Source organism: Pelophylax lessonae (assembly GCF_965119305.1).
Source record: "Pelophylax lessonae genome assembly, chromosome: 6".
Taxonomy (NCBI): Eukaryota; Metazoa; Chordata; class Amphibia; order Anura; family Ranidae; genus Pelophylax; species Pelophylax lessonae.
Window position 1 is genome coordinate 323,626,887 of NC_138773.1, and position 19,401 is coordinate 323,646,287.

General features: G+C 47.0%; 1 protein-coding gene across 1 annotated transcript in view; it reads right to left on the reverse strand.

Moving 5' to 3' along the window:
- Positions 1-19,401, reverse strand: part of CLASP1 (cytoplasmic linker associated protein 1) — a 390,996-nt gene that overhangs the window by 113,556 nt on the left and 258,039 nt on the right. The window contains exons 20-25 of the mRNA XM_082262205.1: positions 19,358-19,381; positions 12,554-12,661; positions 12,316-12,342; positions 11,686-11,850; positions 8,460-8,567; positions 3,472-3,534 (exon numbers count right to left, since the gene is read on the reverse strand). Coding sequence (XP_082118331.1) covers positions 3,472-3,534; positions 8,460-8,567; positions 11,686-11,850; positions 12,316-12,342; positions 12,554-12,661; positions 19,358-19,381 — 495 coding nt within the window. The remainder of the gene's footprint in view (positions 1-3,471; positions 3,535-8,459; positions 8,568-11,685; positions 11,851-12,315; positions 12,343-12,553; positions 12,662-19,357; positions 19,382-19,401) is intronic.

The window sequence follows — 19,401 nt, forward strand, 5'->3', positions numbered from 1 at the left end:
TGTCACAGTTCCTGTGTCTCCCCCTGTCTGTGCTGACCATGGTAATCATGGCTGCTGATCCCCGATTACCATGGTCTCTGTCATCCCACTGCTCTGACAGTTTCTCCCCCTCCCACCCAGAGTGGGTTTCCTCCCTGCCTCTCCTCAGCTGCAATGTGCAGCATAAATACATGTAACCCCTCCGGTTTAGGCTGCCATCAACAATATTGTATGTGATAATTTAAAATGAAAAGGCTAAACACCTTTTCCCACACCGATGCTGTGCGGTCATGTGATTCTCCCTCCCTGTGCTGGTCAACTGATGTCCCAGGGGAATCTCAACCCCTTCCACTTCTCTCCATAGAGCGGGAAAGACCAGTGGATGAGGATCACGTGACCGCACAGCTGCAGTGTTAAAAAAGGAAAAAAAAAAAAAAAAAACACTATTGTTGATGGTAGCATGCTCTGGAGGGGACACATGTAAAGTCACAGTTACTTTACAAACCCTTTAAAGCAAAATGCAGCCAGAATTTGTGAGGGGTAGACAAATGCTCAAGACATTTGTCCAAAAAATGTTTATTATATACATATAGCATATCACAGTATTCTCTATATCATAAGTAGAAAAAGTTAAAAAAAAAAAAAAAAAAAGCTCAGCTCTCTCTGCTTTGTGATTGCTGTATTCTAGTCATATGGGTCTCACACTGTCTTAACACTGATGTGCCAAGACTTAGGTGAGACTAAACCATGCAAGGTTTAAAAAAAAAAAAAAAAAAAAAAAAAACACCAATAAAGCATCAGATGCTACAGTGCATTAATGTGATTGTGAGGAATCCGACCCTGCGAAATTTTACAGAACTTTGCTGGACAGACCCAAACAGGTTGCAATGAAAACTATAAATCAGGGGTGTCCAAACTTTTGACCTTCCTGGGCCACATTGAAGGAAGAGGAATTGTCTGGGGCTGCATTTGGGTACGGTAGCCCATTCATTTCAATGGGCCGCTGTGCCTGCATTTCATGCAGAAAAAAGATTCCTGCACTATTTGCGAATCGCATCACGGTGGTTTCCGCACTTGAAAGCATTTTTAGATGTGTGGGGTGTCATTAAGAATCACAGGTAGCCCTGAGCGTCAGTAAAAAGCAGCACGTTCTGGCTGCAGGAACAGCTGCGATTCCTGCACCCGCAACTACCTGCAGTAGTGTGAACCGAGCCTAAATTCACGGACAGTTTGCAGAATCCGTGATTTTTACATCTGTCTGTAAATATCCACAAAGGACAGGCAGACTACATGTCCGTAACAAACGTTCATGGACAGATATAAAAATCATGCATTTTACAAACTGTCCTTGAATTTAATGATGGTTGGCAACCCTGGTAGGGGCGGCGGGGGACACAGTCCATCCCTGCACCCCAGTGATACAGCCATGCATCTTTCACTTGCCTGGTGCTATGAGGAATCCCTGCATTTGCTGTTGCCGATGCTTTTACAAAAACAGCAACCTGGGCATTCCTTTAGCTGTCCCTGTATTCTCTGTGCCACCGTGGCACCCCCCTTATACAGCCATGCATCTTTTACTTGCCTGGTGCTACGAGGGATCCCTGTATTCGCTGTTGCCGGTGCTTTTACAAAAACAGCGCCCCAGGCACCCCTTTAGCTGTCCCTGTTCCTGCATAGTGTGTGCCCCCACGGCACCCCCCTGATACAGTCATGCATCTTTTTACTTGCCTGGTGCTATGAAGAATCCCTGCATTCCTTGTTGCCCCTGCTTTTACAAAAACAGCACCCCGGGCATCCCTTTAGCTGTCCCTGTTCCGGCTTGCTCTGTGCCACGGAGACACCCCCCTGATACAGCCATGCATCTTCACTTGCCTGGTGCTATGAGGAATCCCTGCATTTGCTGTTGCCGGTGCTTTTACAAAAACAGCGCCCCTGGCATCCCTTTATCTGTCCCTATTCCTGCATTCTCTGTGCCACCGCGGCACCCCCCTGATACAGCCATGCATCTTTTACTTGCCTGGTGCTATGAGGAATCTCTGCATTCGCTGTTGCCGGTGCTTTTACAAAAACAGCACCCTGGGCATCCCTTTAGCTGTCCCTGTATTCTCTGTGCCACCGCGCCCTCATATGCATATATGTATACGGCATCCCCTGCATTCCTCCATACTTGCAAGCTGCTGTGGCTCCTATTCTTGCATGGCTTCCTCCAGACAAGTCCGGGCCATATGCTGAACGCTCCTAGAATGCAGGCGGCCTGTGGGTTGGACACCTCTGCTGTAAAGCATTATTTACCAACACCTTCCAGAAGGTAGGGAGGGAGGCTGAATGGCTTTTTGTGTGTAGCACAGCGGTATGCCCAGCAAAGCTCTGGTTGGAGCAGATGACTCAATCAGCCTAAAAGCAGGTAGTGAGCTGAAATCATGTTTAACCCTCTCGCTGCTTCTGACATCTGTCATATTTCAGCAGCCGGGAATGCGTGGCTTTCAAAAGCCAACGGTCAACTTTCAGGTGGAAGCTCTCCCCGCACTCCATGCATTTCAGGCTCGGATATCCCACCTGTGGACTAAGGATCCACATGCCAGATCATCCCGAGCCAAGTCACAGCTCCCTGTGTCCATTCAGACACGGAACCGTGACCCCCGTCCCGACCCCTCTCTCTCCTTATTGGCCTACTGACTGACAGCGAGAGCCAATCGCGCCACCCTGCTATTTCAGCCAATGAGGAGGTGAGTCCTGGGCAGCTGAGAAAATCCTGCAACATCACTGGATAGAGATGGGCTCAGGTAAGTATTGGGGGGCTGAGAGGGGCTGCTTAATGCATGGAATGCATTATTTTAATGCATCAAGATAAAAAAACCTTCTGCCTTTACAATCCCTTTACATTAAACTCTCAATGTACTCTGAAGGTCCCGGGTCCGGATTTATCTTCCTCTCAATCCTCCTAATTTTGCATTTATATGTGTGAACTATTAGTAGCAATTCTTCTCTATTATCATGTTTGTATTATTTTAAACGTTTCCTCCAGCCCAGATGAAAGGAGGCTGTGTGGTCCCTGAAACGCGTTGGCTGACTTTTTCCCAGCTTATTGTAACCAGTTCAACTTTGGATCCCTATGGATTTTTCAATTGGCGCTGTCTTTGAACTAATACACTCAGCTTGGAGATAGTGACACTTTCATTATGGCCTTGTAGGAACAACAGAGATCACTAAAGTATCCAAGAGACAAAAAAAAGGCTATGAGTACAAACCACCAGTGCTCACAAACAAAAAAAAAATCAATAATACCAGTTGAGGTGGAGTTGGCTTTAAAGCTGAAAGAAAAAGGTTGAAATAAAAGAAAAAATTTAAAACTATGCGAACAAAATGACACATGATGACATAAGGATGATGTCATGAGATGGGAATGCACCATGCCAGCGGGGGGGATGGATTGGATGGCGGCAGTACAAGCACATGGAGGATGAAGTGGGCATGCAGTTAGTGCAGCTTCACCTGACTGCCCCACAGACTCGGAAGTGGAGAGCGCACTAGTGGACCTGGAATGACGTCGAGAGGCTGCAAGAAGAAGGAATGGCAGAAGACCCACAGGGTTAACACGCAGAAAACATGGAGACACAACACAAGCGTACATACATGACCCTGAGATTACCAGGGACCACTGGGGGCCCATGGAGGTGGAAATGGGACATAAATCAGAGTGTGAGCTTAATGGCAAAAATCGACTCATATTTTCAATGTCACCTGAGTCTGCTGAATGAACTCTGGAAATGATACAGCAATCATTACACAGATTCTTGTAGCACCATTTATATCTTTTAAAAAAAAAAAACGAAACAATAAGACTCCCTCCTGTAATGTCTGAAAGTCATCGTCGGTCATAAATCTTCTAGATTGTAGACTCTAATGAGCAGGGCCCTCCAATTCCTCCTGTATTGTATTGTAACTGCATTGTCTTCACTCATATTGTAAAGCGCTGCTCAAACTGTTGGCTCTATATAAATCCTGTATAATAATAATAAATCCCCAATCAGCTATTTACAGACAGGAGGAAATGACAGGCTGCAGCCACAAGCAGGCAGTAATGACTGCACAGCAATGAGTAGCCTGACCCCTGGTGGTAAAAAAGTGGTAGTGCGCTTAACTCCGCAGCTTGCAAAGTGCTTCCTTCACTAAACAAACCCACTGAGCAGACTTGACTGTTGAGGTTAGCGAACATCAAACCTGCCCAGATCGCTATTGTTCCCTCTGATAAGCCAGTAAAATCAGCTTCCACCCTCCGCCAACTTTCTACGCCCCTCCCCGAGTCCAGGAGAGCCAGGTCTAAATGTTAAAGAAGCACTTCACAGTCCCTGACAGATTTTCTGTCCCGAGGGTTGGCAGATAATGCATACACTTCCAAATACCCTCTAAGTCTGAATTCATATCTGGGCGTTTTGAATCACGGGAAGAAGCTCCTAATTTTTTTTTTTTTTAATGCAACAGACTTCATGTGATGCAGTTTGTCGCAATTGCAGCGTGATTTATCACACGTCAATCGTGGCAGAACCTCAACTCATTTTTAAGTGCCATTAAAATTAATGGCATTTGAAATTTGCGCTGTGCGATTTGTCATTTTAGCAGAGGGTTTTGAAATCGTGGGCAGAATCGACTCAAAATGCCCAGGTGGGAATGCAGCCTAAAGTCTATGGACAGCGTTATTCAGGACTGAGGAACTAAATGTACTATTATAGCCTAGGTCACAGTGATGGTGAACCTTGGCACCCCAGATGTTTTGGAACTACATTTCCCATGATGCTCATGCACTCTGCAGTGTAGTTGAACATCATGGGAAATGTAGTTCCAAAACATGTGGGGTGCCAAGGCTCGCAATCACTGGCCTAGGACTTACTTATTGTCTGCAAAGAAATACAGACTCAATAAAACCACTAGATAGCCTATAATACAGGAACACTTATCCTTATGATTTCTGGCAATCATAAGGACTCGCTTCTTGATATTAATCTGGCTTAAAGGATAAGTTCACTTTTTGAAAAAAATAAAAATACTAAATGCACATTTTTCAGCAGGTAGAAAATCGTGCAGCATTTTTTTTTTCTAAGGCGCCTGCAGAGCATTACCCCCATGATCTGCTGATCGCGGATGCAATGTCCAGCTCCTGCAGGCTCTCAGGAAAACTGTCTGCTTGGACCTCTAATACAGGCAGGCAGTTACCTGAGGGCAGGAAGGTCAATGAGGGCAGGAAGGTCAATGAGGGCAGGAAGGTCAATGAGGGCAGGAAGGTCAATGAGGGCAGGAAGGTCAATGAGGGCAGGAAGGTCAATGAGGGCAGGAAGGTCAATGAGGGCAGGAAGGTCAATGAGGGCAGGAAGGTCAATGAGGGCAGGAAGGTCAATGAGGGCAGGAAGGTCAATGAGGGCAGGAAGGTCAGTGAGGGCAGGAAGGTCAGTGAGGGCAGGAAGGTCAGTGAGGGCAGGAAGGTCAGTGAGGGCAGGAAGGTCAGTGAGGGCAGGAAGGTCAGTGAGGGCAGGGAGATCAGTGAGGGCAGGGAGATCAGTGAGGGCAGGGAGATCAGTGAGGGCAGGGAGATCAGTGAGGGCAGGGAGATCAGTGAGGGCAGGGAGATCAGTGAGGGCAGGGAGATCAGTGAGGGCAGGGAGATCAGTGAGGGCAGGGAGATCAGTGAGGGCAGGGAGATCAGTGAGGGCAGGGAGATCAGTGAGGGCGGGAGATCAGTGAGGGCGGGAGACCAGTGAGGGCAGGGAGACCAGTGAGGGCAGGGAGACCAGTGAGGGCAGGGAGACCAGTGAGGGCAGGGAGACCAGTGAGGGCAGGGAGACCAGTGAGGGCAGGGAGATCAGTGAGGGCAGGGAGATCAGTGAGGGCAGGGAGATCAGTGAGGGCAGGGAGATCAGTGAGGGCAGGGAGATCAGTGAGGGCAGGGAGATCAGTGAGGGCAGGGAGATCAGTGAGGGCAGGGAGATCAGTGAGGGCAGGGAGATCAGTGAGGGCAGGGAGATCAGTGAGGGCAGGGAGATCAGTGAGGGCAGGGAGATCAGTGAGGGCAGGGAGATCAGTGAGGGCAGGGAGATCAGTGAGGGCAGGGAGATCAGTGAGGGCAGGGAGATCAGTGAGGGCAGGTAGACCAATGAGGGCAGGTAGACCAATGAGGGCAGGAAGATCAATGAGGGCAGGAAGATCAATGAGGGCAGGAAGAGCAATGAGGGCAGGAAGAGCAATGAGGGCAGGAAGAGCAATGAGGGCAGGAAGAGCAATGAGGGCAGGAAGAGCAATGAGGGCAGGAAGAGCAATGAGGGCAGGAAGAGCAATGAGGGCAGGAAGATCAATGAGGGCAGGAAGATCAATGAGGGCAGGAAGATCAATGAGGGCAGGAAGATCAATGAGGGCAGGAAGATCAATGAGGGCAGGAAGATCAATGAGGGCAGGAAGATCAATGAGGGCAGGAAGATCAATGAGGGCAGGAAGATCAATGAGGGCAGGAAGATCAATGAGGGCAGGAAGATCAATGAGGGCAGGAAGAGCAATGAGGGCAGGAAGAGCAATGAGGGCAGGAAGATCAATGAGGGCAGGGAGATCAATGAGGGCAGGGAGATCAATGAGGGCAGGGAGATCAATGAGGGCAGGGAGATCAATGAGGGCAGGGAGATCAATGAGGGCAGGGAGATCAATGAGGGCAGGGAGATCAATGAGGGCAGGGAGATCAATGAGGGCAGGGAGATCAATGAGGGCAGGTAGATCCCAGAAGAGTGGAGGCTGTTATAGCTACGAAGCAAGACAACTTCATAATAATGCCTAAGGTTTTAGAATGAAATGTCCACAAACATTTGGCCATATTGAGTACCCTGCCTTCATTTACTAACACATCGTCAATTCTTCCTGTGCTATTAGACACGGCACACATTGCCATGTCTTCCTGACTGTGAGCTTTTCTACCTATACTATCTGATAAAAATTCTCCACTATCAGAAAAGGCACCCACTGATAGATTTTATATATATATATATATATATATATATATATATATATATATATATATATATATATATATATATATATATATATATATATATAGAGATCTATGTTCCAACATTGACTCCTCCCTCCACTACTGGATAAAGCCATGCCCCCTTCTTCTGTGGGTCACAGGAGTGCACTTCTGTGACCCATTTTCAGCTGACAGCGGGCTGTCACTCAGCCAATCCAGGCTCCGGATCGATCCCGACTTTAGTGTCGGGATCCACTCAGATGCTTGGAATGGCAACTGGATCAGCCTCTCAGTGAGCCGCTGGGGGACTGAGCCAACCCCTCCTCCTGCCCCTCCACAGTCCAGTGAGCACTGGAGGGGGCAGAGCAGAGTGCCAAGGACTCTCAGTCAATGGCTCTCTGCTTACTGAAGACCAAGAACTGAGCAATCAGTGGTCTTTGATTGCTCAGTTCTCAGTGGGGAACAGCTGCAGCTGGGATCATTGCTGCAGCCATCTAGGGAAATAGGATTGTTTTTTAATTTCCATTTTTTTCTTTTAAGGATGAGCCAAGAGCTTCTATGGGGCTCATAACCTTTTAACCTCCTAATTTTCAGAACTACTAATGACAGAGCTTCACGTGGGGTTCAGGACTTCATAATTAAACCACATTAAACTTATCACATAATAAGAAAACACAGATCTTTTAACATGCTTTAGACATGCGTGGAGCAGGGACACAAAACACAAAGACAACAGTGTGGAAAGTCTGGAGAGAATTTAAACAAGAACTCCAGCTTTTTTTTTAATTAGAGGGTTTCACTGAGTGCAGATTATATAGCTATAAATCCGACGTCCAAGATATGGGAGTCCCACACAGCAGCCAGAGTGCCGTTTGCAGCTGCAGTACCTTTTCTCCACTGGCCAATCACAGAACGCTTTGCATTCTGTGAACCTCTTCACAAGGTGAAATTCTATTGGTGAACTGGAAGAAAGGGGGGGGGGGGGGAGCCGCATCTCCCTCTTGTAGCACAGGAGTATGGCGAAAGCTATACTGGCAGCACTCAGTGAAAGCAAAAGATTGGGGAAGTGACATACATGTGGCATATGGCACCAGATGTTAAATGCCTTTTTACTGGAGTTCTTCTTTAATAATTGTTAGCTCAGAATTCAGATATTTCAGTAAATGTAGGATTCCCAATAAGCGTAAACACTGATAAAAACAGAGACGCTAATTTTTCATTAAACTCATTCAGGATAGTTGGAGGTTGCAGAGGTCCAGGTTCCTCCAACGGACCTCCAGCAGCACTTACCCAATGGCTGGCTGTGATTGGCGCTGAGAAGGAGCACACACACTAAACTGTGTTCCAGGGAAGTAACACAACAGTCCTGTGGCTCTCCTAAATCCTTGAGGGAAGGGGGGGAGGGGGAGGGGGGGTTGTTTGGGAGCATAGTCAGGGGAGAGGATGGGTAAAGGGTTGGAAGTCTGGCAGTACTCACCGAGAGGTGCAAAGCCCCTGGCGGGACTTGTGTCACGGCTGCTCTCACGGCTGGTGTCGCGGCTGCACCCCTGACTCATGCTGGGTCGGGGAATGCGGCTGCTCCGGGCTAGCATGCGATGTGGAAAGGCAGCACATTAATACATCATGTACAGACAGGAAAATAAAAAACAGAAAGCTACAACTAAAGTGGAGGTTAAGGCTGTTATTACAGAGAATGCACTCATTGCAATACAGAAGAGACAAGGAGACATCATTCACACCACAATGATGGGATGGAGACCACAACACAACGCTGGGAAATAGCACTGCTATGCTGGTATATACAGGAGGGAAAAGTTAACTGGTAAGAAAAATGAGGACATTTTCATGGGATCGGATACGGAATAATTAAACAAGCAAAGCAGACCCTGATTTGTGGCCGTTCGGTAAAATTTGGAAAGCGATATCTGACTGAAGACAATCCTGTGTCCAGCCATGGTGCAGGAATGAAGCCCGCTGGGATGCAGCAATGACCGCATTTCACAAAGCATGGAGGGATTTTAGCACTGCTGCCCAACCTCCTATCCACACTGTGTAGAGCGGAGCGGGGAGATGCCTGAAATGATAACTAATAGAGAGATTCCAGGAAACAAATATGTACAGGTAAAGGAGCTTGGTGTACACACCGCCATTGCTGCTTCCCCTCTCCACCCTTCTTCCACCTGTTTACACTTCATAGCTTTCATTTAAACCCATCTAATTGGGATTTACAACTTTAAATAGTAGACTTTTGGATTTGTACTGCTGCTTCAAATGCAAACATATTAGAAGGATAAAGAAGAACTCCGCTCAAGCAAAATCTTGGACTCAAACACAATCTAAGTGTATTCAAATCCCGACAAACCCCCCCCCCTCCCCCCCCTTTTTTTTTTTTAATGGACTGTGGAAGGGTTAGAACCTGTACATTGCTTCATTTCTCTCCTACCCTTTTAAACAATTGTAATTCCTTACACCCTCTCCCGTGTGACAGCCTGCGTATTATGTCTAGAGATGGTTGCGGCAGAGTGTCCCGACATCGTGGGCCTGGTAGGGCGTCAGGGCATCACAGGGCCCGGCAGAGCGTACCCGCGCCACGGGCCCGGCAGAGCGTACCCGTGCCACGGGCCCGGCAGAGCGCACCCGCGCCACGGGCTGCCAATTCCAACCCTCACGGGCAACATCGAATTGCTGAATTACATCAAGCCGCAGTGTGCATGCGTGGTCAGCGTACCTCAGTTTTGATTCGTTGATAGACTCAGTTGCCTAGCAACTGCAACACTGAGCTTCTTTTCTCAGATCGGTCGAATCTGACACATTATGTACACTGAATTCCTCAAAAGCCCAGAATGGGTGTTCATAAAGTTCTGCCTGGTGTTACAATATTCTTGGGCATTTTCTTTCATGAATTATGGCAGCAATTTTACTAAATGTAGTAATGACGTGCTGTTGTTTAATATGGGCTTTTTTGGGATTTAGGACGTCAGAGGATGGGAGCTGTCTTCTTTTCTCTGGTTTCTGATTTCTCTGGGCCCAGCCGGGCGTAGCGGCGTCACGGGGCCCGGCAGAGCGCGTAGCGGCGCCACGGGCCCGGCAGAGCGCGTACCCGCAGCACGAGGCCCAGCAGAGCACGTACCCGCGGCACAGGGCCTTTTGCACGTTCCTATTGGCCAGTAAGGCAGTCTACTCTAGCGATAGGTTCAGGAGGAATGTGAGCGGAGTGAGACTTAGTGACACGCTCCAGTACTACCTGAAACAGTTGGCGCTTTGCCTATCAAAACAGCTTTGTACTCCTCTTTAGGTGCAGGCTTTCTGTAGCTGCTCCAGGTGCATCTTCTAAGTATGAATAAGTCTAAGGACGCCACACTCCAATCAGACGGGGATAGTAAGGTAATAGCGAAACGTTCTCGACCTCTGCCCCTCGCTGGCCACACCCCAGCTGACGCATTTCGCCCCACCCTCGGGCTTAATCATAGAGGACAAATGATGATAATGCAAAGTCCTTAGAATTCTTCATACAATTGCTATTCTGGATGTTTAAATGACGCTGGTACTTGATAGAGAGGAGGATCACCGGGGCAGTTCGCAAATGCATGGTGCAGCGCTCCAGGATTGCTGGCACTTTACATCTTGTTTCTGTTCTAACAAATGTACCTTTCGCTCCTTATAGGGAATGCAGTCCAGGACCTGATACCCAGTAAAATATTGGGTCTGGGTTAGGGATCGACCGATTATCGGCAAAGCAAATATATCGGGGGCAGATATGCACTTTCCCCCCATATATCGGAATCGGCCCCTGAGGTTACCCAATATTGCCGATATTTCGGGAAAGGGCTTGTACCGGAGTGATGCCTGCAGATAGAGGTATCACCCCGGTACCGGCGTCCATAACTGATGGTCGGCTGTCTTGTAATGACAACCGATGCGGCTGAGAAGTCGCTCGGCTGTCATTACAAGGAGCGGGAGGGGACCTCCGACGTCCCCACCCTCCTTCCTTACCGCCTTCCACGGCCCGCCCGGGTCTCCCGTCCCACCGGGCAACCATCCTGCACGGCCGTGGAAGACCAGATCAAAGCCATGATCCATGGCTCCATGTAAAAACCCAGAAGTGATGTCATGACATCGCTTCCGGGTATTTGGCGCCAAATTCAAAAAAATGACAGCATTCAAAACAGCCTAACTTGGCGTTTTGAATGCTTTTAACTGCAGAGGCCCAGATCCCTCCACAAGAGTACCTGTCAAGAAAAATAAATAAACAAATAATTTTTAAATGTACGAAAATATTGGCCTATATATCGGCCGATACCAATACTCAATGGCCAAAATATCGGTATCGGCAATAAGAAAACAATATCGGTCGATTACTGGTATGGGCCCACCCCTCCAGCTTTGGCATGCTGATGGGAAGTAGCCAGAAAGGGTAGAAGGTTAAAATCCCTGCATGTGTTTTAGGCCAAAAAGCACAGAAGTGCCATATATGTAGATTTGTATATTTTTTATGATAAAGTGGCTATTGTAGATGTAAACAGTGCTTTAGCGGAGCTCTTCTTTAATATCTACTGCTTTCTGCCATTGATCCACCACGAACCACACACAGACACAGATGCTGGAGTAAGTACCATAGGGTCACAGTCAGTTTTTTACATATGGATACCATGGATAATGTTGGCGACATGTAAAGGAAATGTCTCAGGATTTATTCTTCTTACCCAGTCCTATCCTGCTTGGGCTGGTCTCTCGGCTGCAGCCTTGACTACGGGGAATCTTGCTTCTCTTGTCGGTGGACGGGACCTGTGGGACCCTCTGGGCGCTAGTAGCCAGGCCGCTGTACCCACTTCCTAGCAACTTCCCAGGAGAGCTGGATCTGCTGCCAGCTAAAAACACAGCAAAGCAAATATCAGTAACCGAAGATCTGAGATTCCCGTTCCACAGTTATGGGCAATGTGTATAATGGATGGAAACAAGCAACCAGCATGCAGTGCACCGACACCCGAACACGTCCAGGAAGGTGACCCTACCACAAGAGCCAGAATGGCAACTGGATTGACAAAGGTAAAAGTTAGACAATGGTTGATCCGGCTTGCCTTGGCTAGAACATGCTCTCCGCTGACTCAAAGAACGAGGACTGTGCTGTTCATGGAGAAGCCTGGCCTTCAGCCACTGGGAGCCGCACCAACCTCGTTGTCCCAATCTATGAGAACCTGGCACGCTAGAAATAATGAGACGTGCCAAGGAGGCAGCTCCCGTCACCAAATAAGTTGAGGTGCACTGTATGCTATGTGGTGAGAACACTAGACAGGGAACAGGGGGATGTGCGAGGAAAGAGATCAGATTCTTACCACTGGCCGGATTCGCTGATCTGGATCCTTTGTATGGAAGCAGACAAAGGACAGTGAAGACGGATTTAGAAAGAAAGCACTGGGTCACATCTACAATCACGCTAAACGCAAGCACACTTAAAGGAACAGACTAGACAAGGATCACCATCCAATTCGCATTACCCATAATTTCTTGAACAGAGCCCCCCTCCCCCAAACACTGGCACAGTTGATTTACATTCAGTTTTTATGCACTTACGCTGGGACTGGGAAACAATTTTGGCTCTGCTACGGCCGCGGGTGTCTACTTGGACCGATGTGGTGCTGCTGTTACTTCCAGAACTCTGTCTCCTTGTGCGGATCCGACCTATTCCAGAGCAGACAGAAAAGATAGTTAGCGTAGATCCTGGGAATAGCAATCTGAATAAGAAACATGTAGGCTTTGTGTAGCTGGAGGACAGAGCAGTAACAATACAGAAAGTTTGAGTATATGAAGACTGTGACAAAGAAATGACCCTTGCTGTGTATTCGAGGGACATTAATCTGTAACATGTCCCTGACATAACTGTGGTATGAGAGACTCCACACTCATTGTAAAGCGGAACCTCACCCACAAGGAAAAAATAAAAATCGCACAGGTGATCAAATACCACCAAAAGAAAGCTCTATTTGTGAGAAAAAAAAATTCAGCATCGCACGACCGCACAATTTTCTATTAAAGTAACGCAGTGCCGAATCGCAGAAAATGGCCTGGTCATTACGGGGGCAAATCTTCCGGGCCAGAAGTGGTTAACCGCTGACTATTCACTGGATTACTGTAAGTTTTCAGTGACCTTTTTTTCAAAATAAAAGTGTTTTACGGTTTTACACTTTGTGGATCCACTTTTTCTTCCTTATTGGTCACGTCTGAGGAACACCTGGGGTTTGTTTGGCCAGCCACGTTATCTTCTTTTCCAGTCTAACCACTAAGGGATTCGCTTTGAGTGCTGCATCATTATTTAAACGCTTGTCTAGCACAGTGTTTCTCTACTCCGGTCCCCAGGGCACACTAACAGGCCAGATTTTAGGTATTACCTTGGGGAGATGCAGACTAGAAAACTGCAATCACCGAGCACTGCAGCAAATGATATCACCTGGGATGTATTTCAGTTTTCTTGCAAACCTGGCCTGTTATGGCACTTTTCCACTTCAAGTACTGGCTCGGCTCTACACGGTCCTGCTTGGCCCGGTTTGCTTTTCCACTGCTGGTACCGCATGGTATAGTGTTGGAACGGTTCGGTACGGTACAGTATAGGTTTGCTTTTCCACTAAAGTAGTACTAAAGTTAAGTGGGTGGGATTCTCTGACCAATCAGTGGCTAGTAGTGACTGCATGCAAAGGATTGTGGGATATGGTACCAGTTTGGTACCTGTTGGAACCACAATCGAGTAGGTACTGTTTTTTCAGAGCCGTACCGTACCGAACCGTTCGGTTCCATGCAGTGGAAAAGCAAACCTATACCATACAGTACCGAACCGTTCCGACCCTATACCATGCGGTACCAGCAGTGGAAAAGCACAAAAGCGTGCCGAACCGGTACGGTTCCATGCAGTGGAAAAGCGCCAATAGTGGGCCCTGAGGACCGGAGTTGAGAAACACTGCTCTAGACTCCTATAACGTGGAGTCTAGAGATCTAGTAAGGTCACATTCTTCTAATTATCACGGTAGAGGTGCACCAGGTGGATATTCATCTAAACAATCCTATTTCTTTGGATATTACTTCAATGGACTTTTTTTTTCCATCTGCCACTATGTACTTTAGTATTTAAGCACTATATGGATTATTTTTTAATGATTTACTTTGAACTTCAGATATTCACTAAGCCGGAAAGTCAGCCCAGCTAAATGTGATTGTTAGCTATGTGCACACTTTGCGCAGCAGGCCCTCCATGTGGCCTAAGCCTGTATGTCGTCAGTGCTTGTCAACCCTCAGAGTAGGGGGGTCTCAAATGTGAACCCCGACAGCACCAAAAAGGGGCAGCACATAATATTCACTATACAGCAGAATACGGTCAGAGGCGTTTAGGACGGCAGACAAGCAACAGGGGGGGGGTTGGAGACTGAAGACACAGTACAATAGATGGTCAGAGACTGGGGACATGCTAAGTGAGATTGCTGGAGATCATTGTCACTATAGCCTTGTTACAGATCAATTCTTCTAATATTGACTGCTGGGGTCTGGAAAAGGCTGCACAGCAAGTACCACAGGGCTGCAGGTCAGCCATCAGGGCTCTGAGGAAGCGGCTAAGCCTCGAAACACGTTAGCCTTTATGAATTTAGGGGACGACTTACCATCGGATCCCTATGCCGAGGACTGCATTCCTTATGTGTTGTGCTTTTATGAAGAACTCATTTGTATTTTTAATCTTTTCTTTTAAATAAACCTTCCAAAGGATAATGCACTAGGCCGGTGCGCCCCTGTGTTTGTTATCAGGGCTGTATGCGTTGGTGTGAAGCAGAAAGGAATGGTAAAAATAATCTTTACACATACAGAAAACACAAACGGTGTGTGAAGCAGACAGGACAGGACAAACTACCACAACTCTACTACACAAATGTAAGCTCCACTCTGCTAGAAAATGATGAAGTTTCACCTAGGACAGTAATGGCAAACCTTGGCACCCCCAGATGTTTTGGAACTACATTTCCCATGATGCTCATCTACACTGCAGAGTGCATGAGCATCATGGGAAATGTCGTTCCAAAACATCTGGCGTGTCAAGGTTCACCATCACTGACCTAGGATATAAACATAGAATCAAATTTAAAAAAAAAAAAAGTAGCCAAAAACTGCGCCCCCTCGCCATGATCCAGCAAAGTCCTCCATCCTCAGATGCTGGTCTCTGGTGAATGATGGCCAGTCTCCTGATAACACCTGACACCTACAACGAAACGTGTCGGGTGGAGCCCTGTGCTGACGTCATCACGCCGACTGACCAAATAGCGGAGGAGTTTGTTTGCTGTCTCTTGCATGGGAGGAGTACCTTTCTCTCAATACAATAAGGGGATTTAAACGGTTTTACACTATGGAGTATTTGCTACTTGTTTCTTGCCAAAATTTGAACACATGCTGAGTGGAGGTGCTGGTTAAAGCGGTTCCTTGTTGGTGTGCCGTGTGGTTCCTGATCGCAGTGCTGGATTGCGACAAAGATCCTCAGGCATCTAAGAGTGGTACAAGACCTCCTATGTTTTGGGGTCTTCTCTTTTTTAAGAAGCTGATTCTTAGCCATTCTGGAACTCACAAGGGGTACATCATCACGCAGCCTGGGCTTAAAGTATTCCAAGAGAGAACGACATCACCCATCATGATGCGAGTTCTGCTCAGGCCTGGAATAAGGACCACCCACCACCAAGGAAGAAGGACCTGAGGTCTCCAGCCCAAACTGAAGACAGCAGGACAAAAGTGGATATGGTTTTTTTAATTTTCCTTAACCGCTTTACGACCACCCGCTGCAGATGTACTGCAGCAGGCAGCCGCTCCCAGGCGAATCGCTGTACATGTACGGCGCTCGATATCGGGAGGCTAGGGGCCGGCGCTACTCGTCAGCGGGGAAGCGGCTCCGATTGCCGCCTGACACCTGAGATCGCTCCCCGCTGAGAGAGGAGGACGGGCAGCTGTTGTAAACACAGCCGACCATTCTTCTCCCTGAATTGATCATAGAGCACCTGTCTCTATGATAATTTCAGAAGCCACGCCCCCCGACTCTCTCTCTCTCTCTCTCCCATCATGCCTAGTCATGTCTGTGAATGTCAGAGTGTTACAATACCTCGTGGGATGTGTAGTTCCACAACAGCTGGAGGGCCGTAGTTTGAGGATCCCTGCACTAGGGACTAAACTGATTGTTCTCCTACATGCAGCTTGGAAAAAATACATTTAGCATAACTTAAAGCGCTTGCTACCCCTACACTTCATATCCCTGATATGTGCCTGCTGTACCATGTACTTGTATGAAGAAGTCTCCTATTCTCTTTGTATTGCTTCCTTTGTGTAAAATCCCTGGTGTTCCTGCCAGTCCCTCTGTTTTCCTGTTAAAAACTGACAACGCTAAGCAGGAGAGCACAGTGTGGTCAGTTCTCTAGCCTTGCTGGGGACGTAGCCTGCTCTCCAGTCTCCTCCAATGATCAGACTTGCCCTGACACACCCCTGCTACAAAGCCATTCACTGGGAAGCTCAGTGTTCTGGTGCTTCTCCTCCCCCAGCTCTTATGCAGCTGGGAACAGAGGGAATGTGTTAATTTCTTAAAAAAAAAAAAAAAAAAGGTAAAAAAGGTAAAAAAGGTATTTATAATGTATTTTTATTATCTATACAAAAATGTTTTGCCTTTCATTTCTATTTTAAACTGAATGGATTGTTTTACAAGGTGATCTTTAACAATCACTTTAAAGTAGAATTCCAGGATAAACCCAATTACTCTAAAAATGCTCCCCCACCTTCTAACACCTATGCTGACTAATCCATGTAAAAAATACATAACGGTATATACTTCACCTATTTTCAGTCTGCTCCAGTCACGTGATCCAGCTCCCCTGTGTCAGCCAGCAGCAGATGCAGGGGAGAGGATAGGCCATAGGAGCCTATGGGGGGAATCACGTGATCAGACTGCTGCAACAGGCTGAATATAGGTAAGTATATACATTTTTCTTACGCAGGTTAGTCAGTGTAGTCCTGAGGGGGAGGGGACATTTTAAACGACTAGTTCGATTTATCCTGGAATTCTACTATTCGCAATTATGTAATTTTGTAACTACTTTGTAATAAATTATTCTTCATTCAAGTTAAGTTGTCCTGATAAAGGACTGCCACTGCCAACCTACTGACAACAATGCTATTTGCCATGCTGATGGCAGCAGTCCGTCACAGACCTGGAACAAATATGCCAATCAGGAGTACTGACTTCACTGGCTACATGCTTGGTTCTGTGTCAATAACCTAGCCAAGCAGATAGTATTTCAAAAGGTAGTCAACCTACAAAATTTCTACAGTCTGACTTTTTACATCAGTTCTGCAAAAATTAACCTTTTAGCCCCATAGCGGACATACAGTATATACCAGTGATGGCGAACCTTGGCACCCCAGATGTTTTGGAACTACATTTCCCATGATGCTCATGCACTGTGTACTTGATAGCTATAGGCACCTCCACCAGAAAGCAAGGACACCCGATGTGTATACAAGCTTAACGGATGGAGTGGACCCCTTAAATTATAGGGGGTCGGCTTAAGCAGATATAGGACATCAGACACCCGATACCAGGATAAGCACCAACTTCAATGAATCCAAGGGACTTCAAATGACTCCTCCTTTAATAATAATAAACTTGGGAATGGACTCCATGAGGGTGTTTGGGAGGATTATCATCAGGTATGTGCTCCACAGCCTCTCGGGTGAATCAGTCACGATGATGTTTCAGGGAAGTGCGTCTTTTTCTTCTTTTTTATGATTTATGGACTTTTTTTGATTAATTTTGTCTCAATATATATATATATATATATATACCAATCTACAATTTGCACATATATATCCATTTATTGATATATATTTATTTGTGCACATAAGTTTTATGTTTTGCATCAGTGTTTAGTTGAGCGCAATCTTATATTAAGAGCCGGTCCACACTAGCGCGACTTGTCAGCCTGACAAGTCGCGCTCCCTCGCGGTCCATTGACCGCTACAAGAACCGTTCTAATAGGAATGACACAAGTCGCTCCCGACTTAGAAAAAGGGTCCTGTACTACTTCGGGGCGACCTCGGAGCGACTTGCATAGACTTCCATTATGTGAAGTCCCTGCAGGTCGCTCCGAAGTCGTGGTGCATGGGTGTGCACAAGTCGCCCGGGAAGTAGTAAGGAGTCGTGTCGCCTCAGTGTGAACCGGCTCTTAGTAATATATATTTATTTTTCCAATCTTATATTAAGTAATATTTATTTATTTTTCCACATTTCACCTATTCACGTGTTGATTGCAGCTTCTAATTTTAGGAATTCTCCTACACTATTTTTATATTTTCTCATTTTTTATATATTTTTTATTCCTTATTAAATTGGTTTTCACATCTTTTTGCGCAGGTTAGTTGGCTTTATCACCACACATTTCTTCTTACTCTACAGCAGGCATGTCCAACCTGCGGCCCAGAACCTCAGGCAATGCGGCCCACTGCCCCCTGACAATTTTTCTTTTGCTGGGGAGGAAGGAAGTCAGGTCGGGGGCATGGCCACAGCAGCTGCCAACTAACGGTAGGCTGCCTCAGAGGGGGGGGGGGGGGGGGGGAGCATGTGCAATGTTTCTGACTCCTACCACCATGACCACTTTAAATCACTGAAGTGGTCATGGCGGTTAGAGTGTTCCTTTATTATCGCTCAGAAGAAGTAAACCTCTGTATACTGATTCCATTTAATTTGATCATCCTCTAGTTGTGGTAAATTAGTGCGGGGGCGTGGTGGCGCGGGAAGGGTGCAGCGGCATTTTATTACTTATATATCTTAAGTATAGTATATATTTTATATGCGGCCCGAGAAAATTTCTCTACACTCAATGTGGCCCAGAGAAGCCAAAAGGTTGGACACCCATGCTCTACAGTGTAGTTGAGCATCATGGGAAATAGAGTTCCAAAACATCTGGGGTCTCAAGGTTCGCCATCACTGGTATATAAAGTAGCAATCCTGCCAGAGGGAGCAGAAGACACACATCTTATAATCCTGTGTTACTGGCTGCATGATCTGAACATTGATGAGAAGTGTGACTCACTATGCAGAGGATTCACAGCTGGACGGAGCAGTATGAAAGCAGCACAGCTGTAGAGAAACATTCCACATATCATGATGTGGATGGTCTCCTGTGAGCTGGATGAAAGCCGCCCGCTGTCAGGGAGAGCAGCCGCGAGCTCCGGGGTGTGAATGCACAGGACACAGATGCACAATGGGAGGACGCAGGCAATGCACGGCATGCACACCACCACCAGAAAGCACAGATGGAGACCAAAACAGACACCCCCACTGGACACAGCTGTGTCACACAAACCGCTTACCATCAGACTTAGCAGAGGGACCATCTTTAGGCAAATTAAACGAA